The sequence below is a fragment of the Phycodurus eques genome, chromosome 1, assembly GCF_024500275.1.
Source record: "Phycodurus eques isolate BA_2022a chromosome 1, UOR_Pequ_1.1, whole genome shotgun sequence".
Taxonomy (NCBI): domain Eukaryota; kingdom Metazoa; phylum Chordata; class Actinopteri; order Syngnathiformes; family Syngnathidae; genus Phycodurus; species Phycodurus eques.
The window spans coordinates 8,782,171-8,807,084 of NC_084525.1; the positions used below are offsets into that span (position 1 = coordinate 8,782,171).

At 41.8% G+C, this 24,914-nt stretch overlaps 1 protein-coding gene across 3 annotated transcripts in view; it reads left to right on the forward strand.

Annotated features, from left to right (window-relative positions):
* The window catches only part of lrp1ab (low density lipoprotein receptor-related protein 1Ab), a 117,259-nt gene that overhangs the window by 58,859 nt on the left and 33,486 nt on the right, over nucleotides 1-24,914 (forward strand). For all 3 annotated transcript variants that reach the window (XM_061675727.1, XM_061675736.1, XM_061675744.1), the window contains exons 8-38: nucleotides 2-224; nucleotides 1,191-1,380; nucleotides 1,468-1,611; nucleotides 1,692-1,928; nucleotides 2,679-2,859; nucleotides 2,954-3,176; nucleotides 3,281-3,470; nucleotides 3,551-3,673; nucleotides 4,649-4,789; nucleotides 6,609-6,734; nucleotides 7,882-7,998; nucleotides 8,097-8,177; nucleotides 8,267-8,434; nucleotides 10,924-11,106; nucleotides 12,131-12,328; nucleotides 13,411-13,656; nucleotides 13,747-13,944; nucleotides 15,744-15,948; nucleotides 16,045-16,209; nucleotides 16,751-16,995; nucleotides 17,551-17,682; nucleotides 20,629-20,856; nucleotides 20,981-21,155; nucleotides 22,085-22,179; nucleotides 22,272-22,421; nucleotides 22,534-22,674; nucleotides 23,413-23,541; nucleotides 23,628-23,759; nucleotides 23,873-24,007; nucleotides 24,451-24,580; nucleotides 24,700-24,826. In XM_061675727.1, coding sequence (XP_061531711.1) covers nucleotides 2-224; nucleotides 1,191-1,380; nucleotides 1,468-1,611; nucleotides 1,692-1,928; nucleotides 2,679-2,859; nucleotides 2,954-3,176; nucleotides 3,281-3,470; nucleotides 3,551-3,673; nucleotides 4,649-4,789; nucleotides 6,609-6,734; nucleotides 7,882-7,998; nucleotides 8,097-8,177; nucleotides 8,267-8,434; nucleotides 10,924-11,106; nucleotides 12,131-12,328; nucleotides 13,411-13,656; nucleotides 13,747-13,944; nucleotides 15,744-15,948; nucleotides 16,045-16,209; nucleotides 16,751-16,995; nucleotides 17,551-17,682; nucleotides 20,629-20,856; nucleotides 20,981-21,155; nucleotides 22,085-22,179; nucleotides 22,272-22,421; nucleotides 22,534-22,674; nucleotides 23,413-23,541; nucleotides 23,628-23,759; nucleotides 23,873-24,007; nucleotides 24,451-24,580; nucleotides 24,700-24,826 — 5,158 coding nt within the window. The remainder of the gene's footprint in view (nucleotide 1; nucleotides 225-1,190; nucleotides 1,381-1,467; nucleotides 1,612-1,691; nucleotides 1,929-2,678; nucleotides 2,860-2,953; nucleotides 3,177-3,280; nucleotides 3,471-3,550; nucleotides 3,674-4,648; nucleotides 4,790-6,608; nucleotides 6,735-7,881; nucleotides 7,999-8,096; nucleotides 8,178-8,266; nucleotides 8,435-10,923; nucleotides 11,107-12,130; nucleotides 12,329-13,410; nucleotides 13,657-13,746; nucleotides 13,945-15,743; nucleotides 15,949-16,044; nucleotides 16,210-16,750; nucleotides 16,996-17,550; nucleotides 17,683-20,628; nucleotides 20,857-20,980; nucleotides 21,156-22,084; nucleotides 22,180-22,271; nucleotides 22,422-22,533; nucleotides 22,675-23,412; nucleotides 23,542-23,627; nucleotides 23,760-23,872; nucleotides 24,008-24,450; nucleotides 24,581-24,699; nucleotides 24,827-24,914) is intronic.

A 24,914-nucleotide genomic window follows, 5' to 3' on the forward strand; every position in this document is an offset into this window, starting at 1 on the left:
GAAAAGTCTTCTTTACGGACTATGGGTCCACGCCGAGGGTGGAACGTTGTGACATGGACGGTCAGAACCGCACAAAGCTGGTGGACAGTAAGATAGTCTTTCCGCATGGCATCACTCTGGACCTGGTCAGCCGGCTGGTGTACTGGGCTGATGCCTACCTGGACTACATTGAAGTGGTGGACTATGAGGGCAAGAACAGACACACCATCATTCAGGGCCTGCTGGTGAGATTTGAATGATCATCCAACAAGAGAACACCGATTCACTCCCTTTATACCGTGGAACTAAGCACAAATGGTCATCAGTCTCACCCACACTCCCTTAACTGATTTATTAAAACCCTCCTTTAATAGCATAAAAAGCCAGTTTTTCCTAGTCATAGTAATTTTTTTATTCTAATCATCTTCTGAAACCTACAATTCTTTTGTCTCCTATGCATTTAACGAAAAGGCTTTACCCGAATGGAGAAGTCTTTTTTTTTTTTTTTTTTTTTTTTTTTATTGCTTTGATTGATACAACTTAAGAGTGTGTGATTTTCCTGCCTAATGCCTCTCTAAACATATTAGTCTGGCTCTAGTGAAGCTTGGCTCAAACCCGTAGTGGTGTAATGGTCTTAATGAAATCAGGACTGCAGTGGAGGGAGAGTGGGAAGGAGGCGGTGCGTGCACGTGTATTTGTGTGCGTGTGTGTGTGTTTAGAGCGGCAAGGGTGGGAGTGAGGACGAGGGCTCATACATTGCACTTTGCAACAGAACAGAGCTGCATAGAAACAAACTAAGTCTAATATAAGTAGAATGACACCAAGACCAGACCTCCAGCAAGGCCTATGAGTCCTAATTTGGGTCAACATTAATCTGCACATATTTATGGATACATACCTTCTGTAGGATTTATCATGAAAAGTCATGTATTATTCACCGATAACTCCTGTTTTGCAGTATTAACAATGTACAGTAAGTATTGATTGTAATGTAATGCTTTTTTTTTACGGAGCCCATTCCGCACATCACAACCCTCAGATTTAGTCAAAATTAGTACAAATTATTTTTTTGGGCTGCCTCTTTTTGCACTTCAAAATTGTTAACACGTGATTGCACAATAGATTTGTCACACAAAATGAACTACTATACTAAAATGTATATACAGTAAGAGATATCCTTTCTTTGATCGCTTATTATTATTGCATTTCAGATTGAGCACCTATATGGGCTGACTGTCTTTGAGAACTACCTGTACGCCACCAACTCGGATGAAGGCAACCTTAACCCCAAGACCAGTGTGATACGAGTGAACCGCTTCAACAGTTCCGACTTCCAGGTGGTGACGCGGGTTGACCGCGGTGCCGCGCTGCACGTGTACCACCAGCGACGCCAACCTGGGGGTATCCATCTCTATAATGCTCATTGTTTTTTTCACTGATATACCGACAATATGTATAACTGTTGTGTTATATATACTCTTTTCAAAGTGCGTAGCCATGCATGTGCCTTGGATCAGTTTGGTAAGGCTGGAGGTTGTTCTGACATCTGTCTGCTGGGCAACAGCCACAAGACGCGCACCTGCCGTTGCCGATTTGGCTTCAGCCTGGGCAATGACGGCAAGTCTTGCAAAAGTGAGTGACTATGTTCATCTTAATTGTACCCCTTGTTTACATTTTGGTGATGGTGGTTATAAATGTTTTTTCATCTCTAGAACCAGACCACGAGTTGTTCTTGGTGTACGGTAAGGGTCGCCCTGGGATCATCAGGGGCATGGATATGAATGCTAAGGTACCGGATGAGTACATGATCCCCATTGAGAACCTCATGAACCCCCGAGCTTTGGATTTTCACGCCGCCAGTGAATTCATCTACTTTGCTGACGCTACCAGCTACATTATTGGTCGACAGAAGATAGACGGGACAGAGAGAGACACAATATTAAAAGACGGTAAGAATTTCAAGTGCACATCGGGACAAAAGCATTCAGACACGCCTCTTCTGCTGCATTTGAGGCTGGTGATTAGATTGGAAATATGACTTGGGAGCTTATGAGGTCAGACCACAAAACGCTACAGTCAAATGTGAGCAAGAAACATGGCTGACGACCATGTTAAGCTAGTATTTGATTTGTTGCTGGCTCTGTAACTTTGTCAGCATTCTTGACTTTAAGCCTCATCATTTTACCAGCCTTGATCCTTTGTTTAAATATTATTGAATTTGAAATTCACAAAAGAGGCTGTAGCTATCATAGCTACAGTATACACTAATTTTCATGCAGAACGGAAAGGCTATGTATAATGTAACCAGCATGTAAATGTAATGTACATTTATGTCATGTTTTTTGTTTCTGTGGCCCCTGCTATTGTCACTAGGAACTTTGAGCACTGTCCCAGTTGCCCTTTTCTAATCGGGGGGTCGGAAATATTTGGCCTCAAGTTTTTTTTTTTTTTTTTTTTGTAATACAGCATTAATCAATACAGGGGCTATTTTAATGGAAGGTTTTCAGGAAGCTCCTTGCATGACTGTGTCCCAGTGCACAAAATAAGGTCCATAAATGCATGCTCAGGTGACTTTGGTGTCCACGAACTTTGCTGGCCAGCACACACCCCTCACCTGGTAGCTGGTGTAGCAACATATAATGTAGCTTTGCATTATAGTTTAATAAATTTTTCAAAGCGCTTTACATTGCATATTTCAGGGATCCACACAGTGGAGGGGCTGGCAGTAGACTGGATGGGAGGTAATCTGTACTGGACCGATGACGGGCCTAAGAAGACTATCAGTGTTGCCAGACTTGAAAAGGCTTCTCAGACGCGCAAGACTCTCATAGAGGGCAAGATGAGCCACCCGCGTGCCATTGTGGTGGACCCCCAAAATGGGTGAGCCACTTGTCTAATGGTCATTAAAGGAATTTGGAAATGGAGTGCCAGCACACATGGCTTTTGATTGGAATTCTCCCCCACCTTCTTCCAGGTGGATGTACTGGACCGACTGGGAGGAGGATCCCACTGAGAGTAATAGGGGAAAGATCAAAAAAGCTTGGATGGATGGATCCCATCATCAAGTGATCCTGACTAGCAAGACAGTGCTTTGGCCCAATGGCTTGAGTCTGGACATTCCTCAGGGTATACTATACTGGGTTGACGCCTATTATGACCGTATTGAGATGGTTTACCTCAACACGACTGAACGGAAGGTTGGTTTTACTTGAGAATACAGTATAATCTCAATATTCTTTTTTGCGTCAACGTCATACATGTTTATGAAAGTGATATATTCCTCCGGTTCCTCAATTAAAAGGTGGTGTATGAGGGGCAGGAGCTGAACCACGCCTTTGGTTTGTGTCACTATAAACAATTTCTCTTTTGGAATGAGTACCGTGGAGGTAGCATCTACAAACTGGACCAAGTCACGAAGACAGTCACGCTTCTTCGAAATGAGAGGCCGCCTATCTTTGAGATTAGAGTGTATGACGCTCACCAGCAGCAAGGTACCTCAACATTGCTCACAGTAGTCAGTATTAACCATCTGATAGTACTCATGGCCAATTTCTATTATTTTCTTGCAAAGGCACCAATGTATGCAGGGTTATGAACGGGGGATGTAGCAGTCTTTGCCTTGCCATCCCTAATGGCAGGTCCTGTGGCTGTGCTGATGATCAAATCCTTGATGTGGATAACGTCACCTGTAAAGGTGAGACAGCACAGAGGATGAGTGGTTAGTGTTGTTGTCTCACAGTGAGAGGGTTCCAGGTTCAGTTAAGTGTTGGCTTTAGCAGGGCTTCTCACTTAGGCAATCCAAGGAAATGTATTCATCACAAAAAGAAGAAAAAAAACTACACGCATGGCAGCTTTTCAATCATAAAAGACGATTTAATTTTACATAAAAAAATTACAAAATAAAGGCCACAAAATTAGACCGTTGTCTGCAACCAGAGCACAAACTGGGGTTGAAGGTGACAACTGCACGTATTAAAGTGCATACAACAGAACAAAAACTGTAAATTGATAAAAACCCACGCTTTCACTACATAACACACAATTGGTTATCCTCAATGTACAAAAATACACCTTTTTTAAACCCAGCTTTGCCATCTTGCCTCTGAACAGCACCACAAACATGGAGTAAAGACAGGAGACCAGACTGTTGCACATTGCTGGCCATTGTCTTTCAATATAAACACAATTTTAAAGGTAAAAAGATGTGCAGCACATCAAATAGTTTTCTCTCGCTGTCTGTGACTCACACAGAACAGCGTCCGATCCTGTTCCTTACACCAAAAACATACTTTTTCAGTCCTGTGTGTGACAGGTGTTACCGATGTACTGTACCCCAAATCAGCTGAGATAGGCTCATGCTCTCGACCGAGGATAGTATAGAAAAAGAATGGTTTGTTGGAATTTTTCATCAAAGCTCAACGTGGACTTTAATGGAAACTTAATCACTCAGCAGGGGTGGAGTCTGTTAAAGTGTTTTAAACCCAGGTTTCCATCCACAAACTACACTATACAATATAGTTTTACAGTGTAGCTGCCAGATCTGGGGGATGGAATCTTCAAATGTTATTGCAACTTTAAGGTGGACTGAATCCACCAGTAGGCTATTGTGTGGAACTGTGGTCTCAATGGGCCATCTGTTTCTGCTCCTTTCCCTGATCCCATCTCGCAGCCAACCCCTCCTACGTGCCCCCGCCGCAATGCCAGCCCGGGGAGTTTGCCTGCAAGAACAACCGCTGCATCCAAGAGCGCTGGAAGTGTGACGGGGACAACGATTGTCTGGACAACAGTGACGAGGCCCCTGAGCTTTGTCGTAAGTTTTCCATGCCTCCATCTTGGTTACTCGGCAACGCAGAAATAAACACAGTGTTGTTTAAGGCACTTTGCTAATGCAAACCAATGAAAGCACAAACCGGAGCATCCAAGACTCTCCTTCAACCACCCTTATGTGCATACAATGTCGTTTGCAACTTTTCATCTCATCAGGCAGCATGTATTTGTCTTGGATGTTTTTAATTTTCACAGTAAAGTCTCATATGTAAAGAGGTGCTTGATTATTTCTTTTTTTTTTTCCACACCAAAATGGTCAACACACTGCTCACAAAAAATTTGGGATGGGAATTTAGGCTTCACGTTTGATCCATGAAAATTTCCCAAGACATCGACTTATGTGCTGTTTTGTGACTCTTCCAGTCTCTGTATCTCTTTTGCAACTTACCGAATACACTATGGGACACTCTAGGCTCAGTGGCCATTTCCATCTGAGAAAATTCTGTTTGGAGTTTAGCAATAGCGAGGCACTGTTGGTCAATTGTTAAATGTCTTCTTGGTCTCATAGGGCTTGATTTACTAAAGGTTTGGACATGCAAAAACAGGCACAAATTTGATTGCTTATGCCAAAAGATGTGGAAGTTGGTCTACTAATTGGGGGCACCCAGGATTACGTCTGTCAAACAGGCACTATTGCCGTCGAGTACATTTTGTGCGTTGTGGGAGGAGTATTATGCCAATGAATCAAATTGAGCACCCAAAATGTGATTTATCAAACCCGTGTCGAATTGCGCTGGCTGATTTAAAATAGCGCTAGTGAAAGGGAGGTGCAAACCATCATACACAGTGATGTCAGCGTAGTGCAGGAAATTTGAGAAGCGACTGGAAGAACCTATTCGCTTGGGTAATCGTTTTTGAAATGCCAGAAACAAAATCCATTATTGAACAATGCAATTTTGGAGCTTCTAAAGGATAACTTGGAGCCAGTCACAAGAAGGAGTCATGCCATATAACTGATGAGTCATTTCAGCGCACTGAAATGACTCACTGTGGCAATTGGTGTTGGCCCCTCCAGGGCAGTTTTTCTGGGTGTGCTATCCAAACGTTTTAAACGGATTGTTACGCATGACGGGCACATGAATTAAATTCTCGTGCACTCGGGATGAGTTACAGGATATTGAAAAAATTAAACATGGCTTTTATGCGCTTCTTCCCAAAATTATTGGAGCGATGTCTTTTGTGTTACTCAGTAATGTGTTTCTTTCTCTCGTCCACTAACACTTCCAATTCCATCTCTTCAAACTTCATTTTGTTCTTGTGGTGCTCTCCCAAAATTTCCATGGTGAAAACCATCAGCGTTACCTAAAGTGCAAAACCTCCTTTTAAACACAGCTGTCACCACCACTTTTACACCTGTTGCCAACACCACGCACAATCCCTTAGAGTGAGTCACCACACAATTCTGAGCACACGACTTGGGATCTTAGTAAATCAGGCCCATAATGTCAAAAATGAAGAAGACTCATTATCAATTTTTATTGAACCAGAAATCTATTGGTCGATTTATGAATCAAACGCATGTTGTAAATTTTGCCGTTTTCTTTCCTTGTTAGAGAAAAACAAGTCGTGCAAAAAGTACTGAAATGTTGAACAATAGGACATGTGCATTCAAAAGACTAGTGAAGGTCAAAATAATACTTGTTAATACTGCAAAACATTTTTGGTTTTCTCAAATTTAAAAAGTTGAAAGTCCCTAATGTTTTGTGAGTAGTGTATCTGTAAACAGTGTGATGGATAAAAAAACAAATTAACTCAATGATATGGCTGGTTTTACTCATGGTGCTCCTGATGTCTCCCACAAGACCAGCACACCTGTCCGGCAGACCGATTCAAATGCCAGAACAACCGCTGCATCCCTTTGCGGTGGCTGTGTGACGGCGATAATGACTGCGGCAACGATGAGGACGAATCAAACACCACATGCTCTGGTATGCTTCAAGTATACACTGGCTTTCAGTTTGCATTCGTCTGATTTGTCGGTGGCTATTTAAGTTAAACTTTATTTTGAAACAGGGACAAAGTATAGTGATAGACCATTGTAGCCCATGGCTAATTTCCACTTTAGTCCCTTTCCTTGTGGCTCGTCCTTGAATAAAAAAAGTCATGTTTGTAGAAACAAAACCTGATTAAATCACAACCAACAGTCAGAATTGAAGTGCAGTGTGAGATTTCAGCAGACATCAGTTTATGCAGTGTTATGGCTTAAGCTTTGATTATCCACTAACCAGTTCTTCAGAGGGCTGCACGGTGGACGACTGGTTAGAGCGTCAGCCTCACAGTTCTGAGGACCTGGGTTCAATCCCCGCCCCCGCCTGTATGGAGTTTGCATGTTCTCCCCGTGCCTGCGTGGGTTTTTTCCGGGCACTCCGGTTTTCCTCCCACATCCCAAAAACATGCAGTAATTGGAGACTCTAAATTGCCCGTATGGTTGTTTGTTTCTATGTGCCCTGCGATTGGCTGGCAACCAGTCCGATGACAGCTGGGATAGGCTGCAGCACGCCCGCGACCCTAGTGAGGAGAAGCGGCTCAGAAAACGGACGGGCGGACAGTTCTTCAGATCTTTAGAGAATGAGCTGAGGGATGGGAGTGAAGTTAGCAGTTTGTATCACATTCCATGAATGATGTTATTGGCTGAGAATTTGAATGCTTTGTGTGTTTTTTTTAACAGTATAGCAAAGGTTTAGAACCAGGGGTATAAAAAAAACAACTTGGATTTGCCCATTTTCAGATGTATTTTTGTGGGGGTTCTCAAACCTTTGGGGTCAAGGGACCCCTTACAGGGCAGAAATATTCCCAAAGTCACCCCATAATCTTAACGGATTAAACATACTCTAGCTACCATGTGTACCCCTAAATGTCTTAGGAAAGTTGTTTTTAAGGGGGGAAAAAAAGGTTGGGTTTTTTTGAGAAAATTATAGTAAGGTTATGATAATAAAGTTGTATTTTTTTTTTAGACATCACAATCAATGTTTGTTATAACATATTTAAGCTCCTAAAATCTGTTTATTTTGCTTCTCATGCATGCATGTTGAGCTACATATACAAACATTTGTTTTACACTTTATTACCTCCCAGCACGCACATGCCCTCCAAATCAATACCCTTGTGCCAGTGGTCGTTGCATCCCCATCTCCTGGACATGTGACCTGGATGACGACTGTGGAGACCGCTCAGACGAACCCGACTCATGTGGTGCGTCTGGACTGCATCACGTTGTAATTGCGTTGGCTTGAATGGCGCAGAGACGAGAAATTCATTTCACACCGCTCCACTTCTTTCCTTATCCCTAGCCTATCCCACGTGTTTCCCCCTCACCCAGTTCACCTGCGCTAATGGTCGCTGCATCAACATCAACTGGCGCTGTGACAATGGTAAGCAACAACACATCTCAGACCTTCTTCATTGACGCTAACTCCTTGTATAATGGATAGCTGTGTTTTGTGGGCGTGCTTCTGTACAGACAACGACTGCGGGGATAACAGCGATGAAGCCGGCTGCAGTCATTCCTGCTCCAGCGTGCAGTTTAAATGTAACAGCGGTCGCTGTATCCCAGAATACTGGACTTGTGATGGCGATAATGACTGTGGAGACTACAGTGACGAGACCCATGCCAACTGTACCAATCAAGGTAGAGAGCATGATGTGCCGGCCGGTTGTTGTTTTCACATCATTTTTCAAAATGTTCCTTTTTGAATCATCATTTGTGACGTCATCATATCACACGAACCGTCAGCGCACCTCACTAGAGCTCATTTCAGCAAGCATCAAAAGATGAACTCTTGCGTGTGTATTTTTCTGACGGAAGACAGTAGTAAGATAAGAAGAATGTCTAGTAAAAGTTACTGTGAAGAAAGTGGTCTCACATTCAAAACAAAAAAACCTTTTAAGTGACCATTTTAGTGTAATGATAGTTGGAACAAGGAGATGATTGCCAGTAGTCATGTGGCTATGACTGAGCTGTAATGTTGTTTTTGTCGGATGCGCTTCCTGTTTTTGTTCAACTAACGTTGACGTTGGTTTTCGTAAATGCTTATGACCGCTTAAAAAAAAAAAAAAAAAAAAAAAAAAAAAAAAAAAAAAAAAAAAGACTGTGAGGTGCCTTATAGACAAGTCTCTAAATACTGCTAATTGTTTATACATGATTCATATTAAATGAGTTAACTTCTGCTTGTACGATTTTGAAATGTTATTAAAACATTGCATTTAATAACATTAGTTTTATGAGAGTTTTATGTTGGAACATACTGTGTGGTACAATTAGAATTGGTTGTTTGCTTTGTTATGAAAGTCGACCAAATCAAAGTTCACCTAGCGCCACAGTAGAGATTGAGGTCCGATGTGTGTTTCTGTTTGTCCCTGGCACACTGTCACATTAAAAATGTTCATCTTCCTTCACGCCACATTTCCCCCCTGATTGGCCTCGATCTTCAGTTGATCGTTTTCGGCAAAATCCTCTTAGTGTCTCTGTTCAGGATGTGGTTATGTTCTGAGGTTAGCTAATAATTAGACTGTTTTGTGGTGCTGTGCAAATGACACAGATGTTTAACATTTTAAAATCTCTGTTCGCTGTCTTTGGAAGATTGGGTCTCTCTGGTTAACCGCTGTGACAGTATTATAGAAGAGTGTACACCGCTGTGCACTGTGTGTGTTCTGGTGTTTAATGTACTGCTTGATCCATGTAGAATCCCAGCCAAGTGCTGTCAAATCCCAGCAAGCAGAAAACAAGGCTCAGCATGACCTGCTGGCTAAATGAGAAGCCTGTACGCTATATGTTTGTAGCCTGCCCTCTTGAAACCATTACCAGAAATGAAAAAGCAATACCACCGCATTCCCCCTGTCTGCATTAATGATGTTCTCTTCCGGAAGGCCCAAGTTGGCCTGCTGTATCTGTTCCAAATGTTGACCTTTGTCATGAGGGACAGTGTGTCACCACCTCAGTGGTGCCCTTTATCCTCTTGTGACATCAATCGGAGAACTGTGTGTGCTGTTGTTGTTTGACCTGGCACAGCATCAGGTTGTTCACCGCATCATATCAACACAATAATTAATTTCTAGAAAGGCCTGTTGTCTCTCTTACCAAGTGCATCCGCTTTGTATGTCTATCATTTTACTGGCATGTCTTACGAATGTATTCTTCAATGTTGTTATTGCTCAGCGTTGGTTTGCCAATTAGCAGCATTTCACTAAAACAACAACACTGATTGCTTCTCCTACATTTTATACAGGGCTCCAGATTAACTTTTTTACTTGGCCCCCAACTCAAAATTTTAGGAGCGCAAGCAGAACATTTCGGAGTGCGCACTGTAAATCGACTTGCAAAATATATATTCACATTTCTCTCATAGTCACTTTACGACTGATATATACTTGGACAATAAATGCAGAAACGACAATGTTTTAATTTCACATTTTATTGTGCAAATTTTTACTCAACATAAACATAAATTAACTAAATTAGGGGTGTCAAACTCATTTTTGCCGTGGGCCACATTGTAGTAATAGTTTCCTTTATATAGGGCCATTACGAACTCATTTCGAACGTAGGATTGCCCATATTATTACATATACACTATAAATTGTTGGATAACCTTTTTTGAAATCAGAAGCCAGTAAAAATTGTTCAAATATTATTAAATTTATTTTAAAGGGAATATTGGTAACAAAAATAAAAGCTTGCAATATCTTAACATTTTTAAAAGCGCAGACAATTTGCAGTTTTAGTATTTTAGCAAGAAACAAGAAGTCGACACACATGCTTTGCTTTTGCGGGCCACATAAAATGATGCAGCAGGCCAGATTTGGCCCAGAGGCCTTGAGTTTGGCACCTGTGGCTTAAATACGAAAAATGTCAAATTAATGCCAGTTTTATCAGCAAATTCCGTGTTTTCCGCATGTTGTGGGTATCGATAGCAGAGGTGGCAGTTCATTTAATTTGTCTCCCTGAAGTACCTCACAATGGAGGTTCACTTCATATCTAAAATGGTATGATCCAGAGCGCCATGTGTTATGATTTCTGTTTAATAGTTTGTTGTTCATGTTGCACATCGAGTTACGTGGCTATGAGCGGTGGTTCGGCCTAACTTTCTTCTTTGACTCCCTCCCTCTTTGTCTCTCCAGCTACTCGTCCCCCAGGTGGCTGCCACGTGGATGAGTTCCAGTGTCGCATGGATGGTTTGTGCATCCCCATGCGGTGGCGCTGTGACGGTGACACAGACTGCATGGACCTAAGTGACGAGAACAATTGCGAGGGTGTCACTCACATGTGTGACCCAGCTGTCAAGTTCAGTTGCAAGGATTCAGGTTAGAAAATTCTCAACTGGTACTGTAGCTACTTCAAATAATTGTGGATCATGTTCATCTTTGCAGCAGTAAAGCGCTTTCATATAATTGCATTGCTAAGGCTACTGCATTGCCTTCCGCAAACCTGTATGCATGTTACTGCTTAAAGACTGTGGGCCTGATTTACTAAGATGCCAAATAGTGGGCGCTACATTGTGTGTTCAGTCTCACAGATTGGATGTGCTGTTGTAGCACTGATGTTTTTACCCTGGAAAATTTGCTAGAGTACTGCAAGCACAAAATGAAGTTTCAAGTGATGTAATTGAAAGTGTTAGTGGAAGAGGGGGAAAAAAAGACATTGAGTTAGAGCAAAACAAATCTTTTGCTCTGATCATTTAGGGGAAGCCATGCTTTTTTTTAGTTTATCTTGCACTGAGTGTGCGGAAATTAGATATGTCTGCCTATCCTGCGTAACATTTCCTTTCAAACTTGAGAAAGCACACTCGAAACATCTGCTCTGGGAGTAGCCAGCAAAAATTGTCATGCTGCGCTGAAATGACCCGGATGCAAGAAATGCAGATTTGAAAGAAATTTTGTCAATGACAATATAGCCCATAGATCATTCAGTAGCTCCAAAATTGCATTGATAATTGACAATATGTTATCACAATTTCTTTGTGGCATTTCAAAAATATTACCATGAGTGGAACAGATCTGTTCTCTCCGTCACATCTCATTTGTCTGTGCCTGACTGGTGCTTGTTTCCACCTTCATTTCAGATGCTGCATTTTAAGACATCTTAGATTTGATAAATTGCAGATGCTAAATTATCATGTACTCCTCCCAGCACGTGCAATGTGAACTGCGCGGCAATTTTGTCCATTTGGCAGACAATTCTAGCTGCACCCGGTTAGCCGATCAGCTTGCACATCTGCGCCAGTTTTTTCACAAGCAAACCTGTAGTAAATCAGGCCCTATGACTTTGTGAAACACGGACATCAGTTGTGGAGGGAGGCTGAAGGCTGTCATCATGTGATCTTGTCAGCTCGCTGCATCAGCAAGGCTTGGGTGTGTGACGGTGACAGTGACTGCGAGGACAACTCGGACGAGGTCAACTGTGACGCGCTGGTCTGCAAGTTGTCTCACCACGTGTGTGCCACCAACGACTCCATCTGCCTTCCTGCCGAGAAGCTGTGTGACGGCACTGACGATTGTCCAGATGGATCTGATGAGAAGCTTTGTGGTACATATTTCCACACATGAAGGAAATGCCAGAATTTAGTCAGTATACCTGTACACCTTCCTCAATCAGGGTGGGAATCGCCGAGTAACTTTCAAGAGCAATAGCGATTATACACCAATATAGTTGAAGGAAATCAACTACGATATCTATGAAAGTGGGGGAAAAAAAGAAAACTGATTTATTATTACATTAAAACAACACAAAGAAAAGTGAATTGTTAAATTTGGCAGCAGACATACAAATATATCTATGTATTCTGAGTCACAATTTAATTTTAAAATGTTTAAGTGAACTTCAGAATGCATATCTAGAGGAACAGCCAGGTAAGAAATACGTTTTTTTTCTATGTTTTTTTCTCTCAGCTAGAGAGCAGTATTAGTAATTTATTTATTTATTTATTTATTATTATTTATTTTTTTTAAAAGCCAGCCATCCATACATTATTGTAATTTTTAAATATTTTTTTTTTACTGTTTGTCGTCATTACGGTCACAGATGAGCTTGAAGCCTATCCTAGCTGATTTTGAGCGAGAGAGAATAACCTGGACTTGTCACCAGCCATTAGCAGGGCACATATCGGCAATCATTCACACTCATATATACGCATATGGACAGTTTTTATTTACTGATTTTGAACTTCATCTGTGATGAAAATATACTTTTAGTCATCTAGTCAAAACATTTCCTTCATTTTCCAACGATGTCCGCACTTCGTTTATGAACACAAAGTAAAACGACTCTCCTCCATTCTTGACTATGTGAGTCTTCGCTTTTCTGTTCAAAAAGAAAATCTGTTAAGTATTTTGAAAGGCGGTTTTAGATATGCAGTGTTGACAGAACATAGAGGACAACGCTGACATTATTCCCATCCTATTAAAAGGTGCAGCTTGTCAGCAAGTGTGCAATGACACGTAGCGGAATTTCTCCCAGCGAGATACTGTAGATACCGGCTGATGTTTGTATATTGATACTGTACCGTGTGAGCTACGATCCTGTATATCACAGTATTGAGATATAATTTCCCACCCCTCGTGTTCAGTTGTTGCATTGCAAACCAAGTCCTTCCTGTTTGTGCCCTGTAGACTTGTGTTCGCTGGACAACGGCGGTTGTAGTCACAACTGCAGCATCATTCCCGGTGAAGGCTTCATGTGTTCCTGTCCCCTGGGCATGGAGCTTGGAGCAGACAACAAAACTTGCCACATCCAGAGCTTCTGCGCCAAACACCTAAAATGTAGCCAGAAATGCGAGCAGGAAAAATCCAGCGTCAAATGCTCCTGCTATGAGGGCTGGGAGCTGGAGTCTGACATGGAGAGCTGCAAAAGCACTGGTGAGGGAAAATAGTTTCAACTCAGGCTTTAGAAAAAGGATTTTGTTAAGACACTAATATTTGTCTCTCTTACACCGTCATTGTCGTTAGATCCCTTCAAGCCTTTCATTATATTTTCCAACCGACATGAGATCAGAAGGATTGAGCTTCACAAGGGGGAGTTCAGTGTCCTGGTACCAGGCTTGAGGAACACCATCGCATTGGACTTTCACCTCAACCAGAGCACGTTGTACTGGACGGATGTGGTGGAGGACAAGATCTACCGTGGGAAACTTTCAGAAAATGGAGGTGAGTTAGCAACAAAAGTCAATGCAATGTGTTTGCGTTAAGATTCATGCATTATTACAGAGGAATGTAAAGGCCACTCGAAAAGGACAAAAATAGATATATTTGGGAATAACAGTTGCAAAATTGCAAGCTTACTTCTGTTTTAAAGAGGTCAGTCAAGGATCTTGTCAGGTGTCACAAACAATGACATGCTTGTATGTCAGCACCAACTCTACACTTTAATGGAATAAAGGAACTACTGTACACAGAATGAAGTGGCCTCTTTTGTTGGGTCACGTTTACAAAAAAAAAACAAGTGAGTGGGAGCACTTGTATGAGCATTTGAAATTATGCTGTTGCAACTTTCATCTTGTCGCATAGGGGGTCTCCAAAACAAGTAACTCACATTATATATTTTTTTGACATTGACATTGTTACTCCGGATGCCCTTCGTGACACAACCCACCCATTTTTTTTTTTTTTCTTCATCCGGGTTTAGGGACAGGCAGTGGATGGCCATCTGATCTAACGCCATCACACTAACAGTGCGCTTCTGTTCCAATATACTCTACACGAAATAAATATTACGGCAGTAATCAGGGAAAAGGATCTTTTCCATCCTGAGAAATGATCCATGGATTATAGCTTGTGATTTCAATTTGTTTCCCTGTTATTCTTTAACAAATAAAATCTTGAACCTTGTTTATTCTGTGACATGGCCAAAAGAGAGACCTAATAATTCCATTATCGGTTTTCCTAACAAAGGTTGGGGATGGAAAGTGGGAAACATTTTATTTAATTGCACCCCTCCATGTGCTTTGATGGAAATTCAATTTGTTTCCTTTAGTAAACACTAATGAAAACCTCCTTTATGAAGGAACAAATATTTGACTGGGTATTTCTACTAAAAAATCTGAATATACAGTGTCAGCATTGGTGGTCTGTGACCCTGAACAAATCTCCCAAGTCATGGCTGGCCTTTCCTCCTCCAGAAGCCCAGGTCTCTTTACCAATCAAGGTTGTGTTCCCAGCACAGCACTCGGAGGAGGGGAGGAGGGGGGGGGGGGGGGGGGGGCACATGGAAGGCTTTGTCTGTTCCCATTTGTCTCAGCGCTCGCTGTGCATGACTGCAGCCTGCAGCACTGATCTAGCGTAGGAGGCACGACTCAGCTCTTCCATTTCCCAGTCTTCCAACGTCACGGGTCCAACAGTGCTTCTGAGCTCTGAGCTTGTATCTACGCTCCCGTGGCGATACTGAAGCCATTTAATAACCTTTACAGTTGTCACCCTGCAAGATGAACATGCAAACAAGTAGAAGAAAGCCAGCCACTACAGCATTCTTTTAAACAAGCATGCTTGAGTTGTACCGGTAATTGCAGTGCCACTTGAAGGGCCTGTGAAGAACTCTCCTAATCACCCTCAGCCAGAGATGATTATACATTCTGGCTTCGCACTTAGTTTGCATGAGAGCCAGTTGTTTCTGGGAAATAATAAAAAGAGCGGGCAGTCTGGCATTGAAGGCTGATTTTCTTAAAGGTTTGGCTGTGTAGTGGGGAAGATATTGTGTGTGTCGAAGCCACACTGACACACACAGCAGCAATGTGTGCCATTCTTCCCTGATGGATTCCATAAGCTTTAGGAATTCTAAACAAGTCATTGTGCACTCGTTTTGAAAATGAAACGTACAATATGTTCTCTCATCTGGAGTCAAGGTCTTACTGTTTGTAAATGAGGATTGGTACAATCATAAAACTGTTAAATGGCAGAAAATGGAAATGAACCATTCATTAAACTATAATTTCTCATTGTGTGGTGTGTAGCTCTGACCAGTTTTGAAGTTGTGATCCAATATGGGCTGGCAACTCCCGAGGGCCTGGCGGTGGACTGGATAGCAGGAAATATCTACTGGGTGGAGAGCAATTTGGACCAGATTGAAGTGGCCAAACTGGACGGGACCATGAGAACAACACTGCTGGCTGGGGAAGTAGAACACCCCCGAGCCATCGCCCTGGACCCACGTGATGGGTAAAGACGGCCAGTTGAAATTTTGATTCATCCCTATTGCTGTATTTCACTTTACAGGTGACAATCCAGACTCACATGCATCTTGTGTGTCGTCAGTATCCTATTTTGGACCGACTGGGATGCTAGTCTGCCCAGGATTGAGGCAGCGTCTATGAGTGGCGAGGGCAGACGCACCATCCACAGGGAGACGGGCAGCGGCGGCTGGCCCAACGGACTCACCGTTGATTACATGGAGAGACGCATTGTCTGGATCGATGCCAGGTAGTGTTTATCTCTCTGAATTCACTGTGCACTCTCATTGCAATGCATTCACTCATGTACGTCTCCCCACTAACCCACTCAGTCTCGCCTTGTTTCATAAACACGCAGGTGCATCTTTTTACATAATGCAACACTTTGCTCCGTCGTAAATAGGGACAGAAATCGGGGTGCATCTCTTGGTTAATAATTTAATCAGATGTTCAACTCAACCCCATGATACCACCTGAAATTTAAAGGAGGTTGCATTGTTAATAATCCTCGCAAAATTTGAACGCTGCCTCAATTCACTAATCTCTCTCCCCATTGAGTCTCTGGCCAATGATGTGTATAGCCAGCTTCAATAAAGTAACAACGGTAGCAATACTAAGCTAGCGTTAGCATTATAAACAAGCCAACCTTAGCTCAGCTGCTACATCGGTAGCATGACGCCACAGCTCCTCTATTATCTTCAAATGTATGCTCTTGTATGTTTGTCGTCAGGTGTCCTTCTACTTTTGTCCATAAAGCCAGTTAATACACATCTGCTTTCTTGATCTTCTAGATCAGATGCCATCTACTCTGCCATGTATGATGGCTCAGGGCTGATTGAGGTGTTGCGAGGTCACGAGTACTTGTCCCACCCATTTGCCGTCACCATGTATGGAGGTGAAGTCTACTGGACTGACTGGAGGACCAACACTCTTGCCAAAGCCAACAAATGGACAGGACACAACGTTACTGTAGTCCAGCGCACCAACACGCAGCCTTTTGACTTGCAGGTCTATCACCCGTCGAGACAACCCCAGGGTAGGTCGTTCAGTCATTTGAGTTTTGCTTCCTCTGTACAAACAAAACCTATTGGTAGTGTAATGTAATGAATAAAAGGAATGCAACGATACTGATACTAGTATCTGTATCAGTCCTGATACCGTAAATCTGTACTCCGATACTGCAACACAGATAGCACTTTACCTGCCTGACATATATCTTCCAAGGAGGAGAAGTAGAAGCCATGTTATCCATGGGAAGATACTTAAAGATAAACATGGATGAAAACACTTTGTTAGCTGACTGCAAATTATACTTTGCAAAATGGATGATGATGCAGTTGTACTTTTGGTATTCTCAGGAAGCAGTCTTGTATTTCTTTTAACTCACTTTATTTGGTAGTCAACTCAGAGGTGAAATGACATCTGTTTTCCTTCTTGTTAATCCACCAGACTTTGCATTCTTCTTCGACACTTGTACACCTTTTACATAGTGCCCCTAGTGTTCAAACCGAGACACCGCATAAATCCAATGCCAAGTTGTTAGGGCTTGTTGATTGATAGTTTCAATAGAAATCTTTTTTTTTCCACACAGCTCCAAACCCATGTGCCACCATCGACGGCAAAGGGCCTTGTTCCCACCTTTGTCTCATCAACTTCAACCAAACCTTCTCCTGTGCCTGCCCTCACCTCATGAAGCTGCAAGCTGACAAACGCACCTGCAAAGGTTAGGACAGCATTCATACACAGTTTGACATGCACATGTTTTCATTATACTAAAAGCTACATTGACAGAACATGGAGACTGCAACATTGTCAAACAGTAGCTTCTGCATTTTGTCAGAGAGTGGAAAACACAAGTGACGCTCATTTCTCATGACTGCATAGTCATGTACATTTTTATTTGTAATTAAGTGTCCTATGAAATCCAAGTGAGGCATTGTATTCATTCACTGTTTGAAGTGGGTTACTGATAATTTAAAGAGAATTTGGTTAGATACTATAACATACAGATGAATAAATCAGTAGATACAGTACATGTACAGTGGAGGAAATAATGATTTGATCCCTCACTGATTTTGTAGGTTTGCCCACTGACAAAGACATGAAAGGGTCTATAATTGTATTGGTCGATGTATTTTAACAGGGAGAGAGAGAATATTAAAAAGAAACGATAGAAAATCACATAAAACAAGATTCAAATTATCGACCCCCTATCAAAACATTACTTGGTATTTGATTGAAAACCCCATGTTGGCCAGTACAGATGTCAGACATTTCTTTTAGTTGATCACCAGGTTTGCATACATCTCGGGAAGAATTTTGGACCATTCCACTTTGCAGATCCTCTCCAAATCCTTAAGTAAGCTTCAGCTCCTTCCATAGATTTTCTATGGAATTTTGGTCTGGAGACTGGCTAGGCCACTCCATGTGCTTCTTCTTTAGCCACTCTTTCATTTCCTTGGCTGTGTGCTTTGGGTCGTCGTCGTGCTGGAAGCCCCATCCACGGCCCATATTAAGTTTTCCGGCTGAGAGAAAGAGGTTGTCACACAGGATTTCACTGTGCAAGGCTCCATCCATAGTTCCCTCGATGCGGTGAAATTGAGCTGTCCCCTTTGCAGAGAAACACACAAAAAGCAAAATGCTTTCACCTCCATGCTTGACGGTGGAGATGGTGTTCTTGGGGTAAATTCCTCTTCCTCCAAACACGGTGAGTCAAATGGATTCCAAAGAGCTGGATTTTTGTCTCCTCTGACCATATCACCTTCTCCCAATCATTCTCTGAATCATTCAGGTGTTCACTGGCAAACTTCGCACGGGCCAGTACATCTTTGGACGGGCAGGTACATCTTTTTGAACAGGGGGACCTATGGGCGCTGCAGGATTTTCATAAATTACGGCATACTGTGTTACCAACTGTGGTCCCAGCTGCCTTAAGATCATTAAGATGCAGATGCTAGTGAAACTTTATTGGGAACTCTTTAGTTTTGACTCATTAAAGGGGGTTTCCATGTTGAATTTAAATTAACGTCAAATCTCCAATCTAGATCAGATCCAGATCAGAATCAGAATCATGCCAGAGTAGCATTTGCACACTGATTGAGGAGTATCTGCAACATTTGCACAACCAACATTGTCCCAGATGATCGCACGACTCGTCACTTTAAACCGCATACACTCCTTGAAGTCTCAGCGCCCTTTGCACAATGGTCATTGCACCGGACTATTGCAATATTAGTCATTCGAACTGCTCTAAGTGCTAGAGGACTCTGCATCTTTTTGCACAATTGTCAAAAAAAAAAAAAAAAATGTACCGGCATTACCAGATAACTAGCAACCCTTTACTGCTCAGTGACTGTTTTTTTTTTTTGTCAATGTCTTTCTGTCTCCAAAGCGTTCTGTAAATTGACTGTCTGTTGTCGTACTAGAGCGGCTCCAACTACCGGAGACAAATTCCTTGTGTTTTTTTGGACATACTTGGCAAATAAAGATGATTCTGATTCTGATTAACAAGTTCCTCCCAAAAACGGTAGTTCCGGTCTGATGCCTAACCTTTCTCACGATCACTGACCAAGGGAGATTGACAGTCATTTTATGTTGATTCCATTTTCCAATTATTGCAACAAAACAATTGTCTCCTCCTCACCCACCCTCTTGCAAATGGTATTGTAGCTCATTCCAGCCTTGTGCAGGTCTACAATCTTGTCCCTGATGTCCTCATAAAGTTCCTTGGTCTTTATCATGATGGAGCGGTTGGTGTCTGATTGATTGATTCTGTGGACAGGTGTCTTTATGCAGGTAACAAGTTGAGGTGCCTTTCATACAGCTAAGGAGTATAGATTAGGAGTACTTTGTGAGAGAACTGAGTCGGTGGGAGCATTCTTTACTGTTGGTAGGGGATCAAGTACTTACAGTATTTCACTCAATGAAATACATAGACATTATCTTTTTTTAATAAGATTTTTCTGCAATTTCGTTCTGGATATTCTGTCACTGTTAACATAATCCTACCATTTAAAATGACAGACTGCTCATGTCTTTTGTCAGTGAGGGATCAAATAATTATTTCCTTCAATGTAGCTACATAAAGTAGAGGTGGCAGTTTGCTGCCATTCAAATGTTTGGGGTCACTTTGAAATGTCCTTATTTTTTAAGGAAAATTAAATTTTTTTCCAATGATGATAAATTAATCAGAAATACCAGTATAGACATTTATTGTGTTAAACAAATTTCTTTAAAAAAATTGGACATTGCTAAATGACCTCCAAACTTTGAGCCTTCTATATACAACATTGTGTTTATGGGGGAAAATGGAATTGTCTGGGTGACCCCAAAGTTTTGAGCAGTGGTGCATATATCAGGTGGTATACTTGATGCATTGAGTGTAGTGTTGGTTGAAATTGGGCTTTTTCCCCTTGCGATGTTATATCACACTGGTAGAAATGTATGTTTTGAGCCCCCCACCCTCCAGGTAGAGAAACAATGCTCTAATTGTGCTTTTGCTTGTTTGTGTATTAGAATGTATGACAGATGTGTGGTTGGATACATCTTAATTGTCTACAAACATGTTTCTCTGGTGTTATTAAGTTATAAATGAGCAAAATCCATCAAACTGTAAGCTATTAGTCATTAGAATATCTTCATCACTGCTGTGCTCATATTTGTGTTGCAGAGTCCCGCAAGTTCCTTCTTTATGCTCGTCAGATTGAGATCCGGGGCGTGGACATCGACAACCCCTACTACAACTACATAATCTCCTTCACCGTGCCCGACATAGACAATGTGACAGCAGTGGACTACGATGCGGTGGAGCATCGTATCTACTGGTCGGATGTCCGAACGCAAACCATCAAAAGAGCGTTCATCAATGGCACAGGCGTGGAAACTGTTGTCTCTGCTGGTAAGACATCTTTCGGGAATGTCTGTGATTCCAGGTTGATGGGATTCTATTTCCAATGTCCCTCTGAGAATGCACACGCTGTGGGAGACCTAACATTTTGTGCTGTGATTGTGACCTTCATTAGACCTTCCTAATGCTCATGGGCTAGCAGTCGACTGGGTGTCCAGGAACCTTTTCTGGACCAGCTATGATGCCAATAAGAAGCAGATCAATGTGGCCAGACTGGATGGTTCTTTTAAGAATGCTGTTATCCAGGGTTTAGACAAGCCCCATTGTCTAGTGCTGCATCCTCAACTAGGGTGGGTGTTGCTTTTTGTGCTAGTTCGCCTAATTTGTATCTAGGTTTTAAAAGTGTTTTCTGCCAGTGTTTCTTTAGCGCAATTGAAATTCATTGCACCACAGTTAGTGATGGGAAGTAACGAAGCACAAATTCTTTGGTTCTGTACTTATGTAGGTTTTTCAGGTATCTTGTACTTATTTATTTTTCTGAAGACTTGACTTTTACGTGCTTCATTTGAACACCTTACTTTGTCAACTATTATTGCAATCTTGATTGGGGTCTTGGGGTGGAAAAACAGGAGCGACAGGAACAGCAGCGACATGGTTATACATGAAGCAGGGAGCATTAAAAGGGAGCAACACATTTGGAGACCCAAGATATTCTCCATCTATGGCTTTATTTAAGTAAATTGTTTGTTGTTGGCTATAAAATTATTCATTCATGTATTGAATTGTGCCAGCCTAAAAAAACTACCAGCTTCCGGCATTCAGTAAGTAAGGTGTATTTTTCAGTTATCATCAGCTAATTTCTATGAGAATTTTTTGTTACTCAGTTCACAACCTTAGGAAAGTTATGGGAACGTGTTGTTTCGAACCAACGCTTGTTCTTTAACGACAACCTGTGACATGTAACCTGATTTCTTCTTCTTAGTCCAAGTACTATGTAAGTTTATCAAATGGGGAAACATTTTTTTGTCCGGATAATTTTATTTTATCATTATGCCAAGTTATATGTACAGTCCTAGTACTGTATATAATTAACAGAAAACATGTCTTTACTTTGGTACCTATGTACATTTTCGAATCTGTACTTTTTTACTTTTCCTTATGTACAGGAGTTAAATCAGTGCTTCTACTAATACTAGTCTTTTTTTTATACAAGTGTCTGTACTTCTACTGTGTTCTACATACTGTGTAGTAAGAGTACTTTTGCCACCTCTGATCACAGGAAGCTGTACTGGACCGATGGTGACAGCATAAGCATGTCGAATATGGATGGCACCAACCGCACCACACTCTTCATCAACCAGAAGGGACCAGTTGGTGAGCAGCTGCATTTCACCCTAAAATAAAAGGACGAATTAGGTATATCAGATGTGCGTGTGCATTAGTGTCTTATTAATATTTCCGTGCAGGCCTATCTATCGACTATGAGAAAGAGCAGCTGTACTGGATCAGCTCGGGAAATGGCACAATTAATCGCTGTCAGCTGGACGGATCTAAATTAGAGAGCTTGGAAGGCATTAAAGGCAAACTCAACAAGGCCACAGCATTGGCTATAATGGGTAAAATCATAGTTTAAAATGCTTTTCGCACCCTTTCCCCCCCATATAGCGGCTCAGATAATGGATGGATGGATAGTCTCATAACGCTACCAATTAATCTCCCTCTCTGCAGGAGACAAGCTTTGGTGGGCGGACCATGCAACTGATCAGATTGGAACATGCGACAAGAAGGATGGCGGCAACTGGACGGTTTTAAGGAACAACACCTCTCCTATGATGCATATGACGATCTATGATGAGGACGTACAGAAAGGTAAGCTAGCAAGTCAGTGTAATTTGGTCCGTGTAAGGCAGTAGATTCTTACACCATTATAAACTATAGTACAACCATACGGAACCCGGCAGACCACATAAGCATGTTTTATTTTTAATGCCACGCCTGCGAGGAATGACATGCACACGTGAGATACTGTACTTTACGTAGCTCAACTTAAGTCGCACATGCTCCTTATGTACAGTGGATATAAAAAAAAGTCTACACACCCCTGTTTAAACGTAAGGTTTTTGTGATTTAAAATAAAAAGAGAGACAAAGATAAAAACCCTAACCTGAGCCTATTTGCAGGTCACGTTTCATGTATTCACCCATTCTTTTTTTAATTTGTTAAAAATGTTTTTTATTTATTTATTCCCCAGCTAATTTATCATTTATTTAAATAAATTATAAATTTGTTTATTTATAATTTATCCTCAGCTCTTTGCTGAAAAACTCACTTACACATGGTTTTGTGATCTCCCAGTGCATTTTCCTGCACTCAAATTATCTGTATGCAATTTATTTTTAATGGTAATGTTGTAAAATGATCTTAAACCGATAAAGTGTTTTGGGATTATCGTTTGGGTTATATTTAGGGTTAGTCTAATAATATAGACATTTTTTTCGTGGCAGGGCTAGGTCCCTATCCATCGCGAGTGACCAGGGTTTACTGTATTTTTTATGTTGGGAAATTAGTGTAATGTAATGTGGCCTCTCTGTTCGGTCTTTCCTTCAGCAAGTATCAATCTGTGTAGCAACAACAATGGAGATTGTTCCCAGTTGTGTCTGCCCACCTCACCAACCAGCAGGGCCTGCATGTGCACTGCCGGTTACAGCCTCAAGACAGGACAGCAGTCGTGTGAAGGTAAGACCGCTGCCTTTCATCGTAAAGACCTTTTTGGTAGGAGACCCATATGTCTCCAAATATGGTCTCTCCCTCTCTCTGAGCAGGTATGGGCTCTTTCCTGCTTTATTCAGTCCATGAGGGAATCAGAGGAATTCCGCTTGAACCAGCTGACAAATCTGACGCCTTGGTGCCAGTGTCTGGCACTTCTCTGGCTGTCGGCATCGACTTCCATGCTGGTGAGTGAAACTAATGAGAGGTAACGGTACCAAGACAGCCTCACTTTAAAGACATTTTATCTTTTATACACTCCCATTGAAGCATTGTTGGGTAACATACTGGTACCTTTCAGAGAATGACACTATCTACTGGGTAGACATGGGCCTGAGCACCATCAGCAGGGCCAAGAGAGATCAAACATGGAGAGAAGACGTGGTCACCAATGGCATCGGCAGAGTGGAGGGCATTACTGTTGACTGGATTGCAGGTCTGGCCGTGGCGCAACCTCTTGTACATATTGCATCATTTCACAAACAGAGATCAGGGCTACTTTTTCTTCCACCGATGTTTTCGTCACCAGCTGACTAACTAAAATGTTATTGAAAAGATGCAGCTCACTAGCTACAGTTTTAAACGGGACTAAGAGAAGTTAAATTATGACTCCAGTCTTAACCCTAGCTTAAAGTTTGGTACGGGATACATTTTACACTGCTGCTACTAGTCTACAAATAAAAAAAGTGGGAGATAGTTTGATAACTGCAAACTAAACACGGTGAAGAACTAGATGCTTAGATATTCCCTTAATATTTTTTAACACTGAAACATTTAGCTTTCATTCTATTCATATGCATGGTCTCTTTTTTTATAGAAGAAAGCATGCACTTTTTATTTTTCAACAAAATAAGCTATATTGACAAACTGCTCCTATAGGAAACATTTACTGGACCGACCAGGGCTTTGACGTTATTGAGGTGGCCAGGCTGAACGGTTCCTTCCGCTACGTGGTCATTTCCCAGGGCCTGGATAAGCCCAGAGCCATCACTGTCCACCCAGTGAAAGGGTAAGACTGCTTACTATTGTGGAATGTTGCTTGAAGCAAATTGCTCCAAACGTGACTGTTTTATGTCCAGTTGTCCTGAGCAAGTACATCAATAACACTCCATGTGATATTTTGTAAAGGTATTTGTTCTGGACAGAATGGGGTCAGTACCCTCGTATTGAGCGCTCTCGACTGGATGGCTCTGAGAGGTTGGTCTTGGTCAATGTGAGCATCAGTTGGCCCAATGGAATCTCCATTGACTACACGGTAGGGAGTGAGGCTGACTTCACCCATTACTCTTTCGTCATTAACTGTCCGTCTTGTTTGTGCTTCTTGACCTAATCTGTTTTACGGG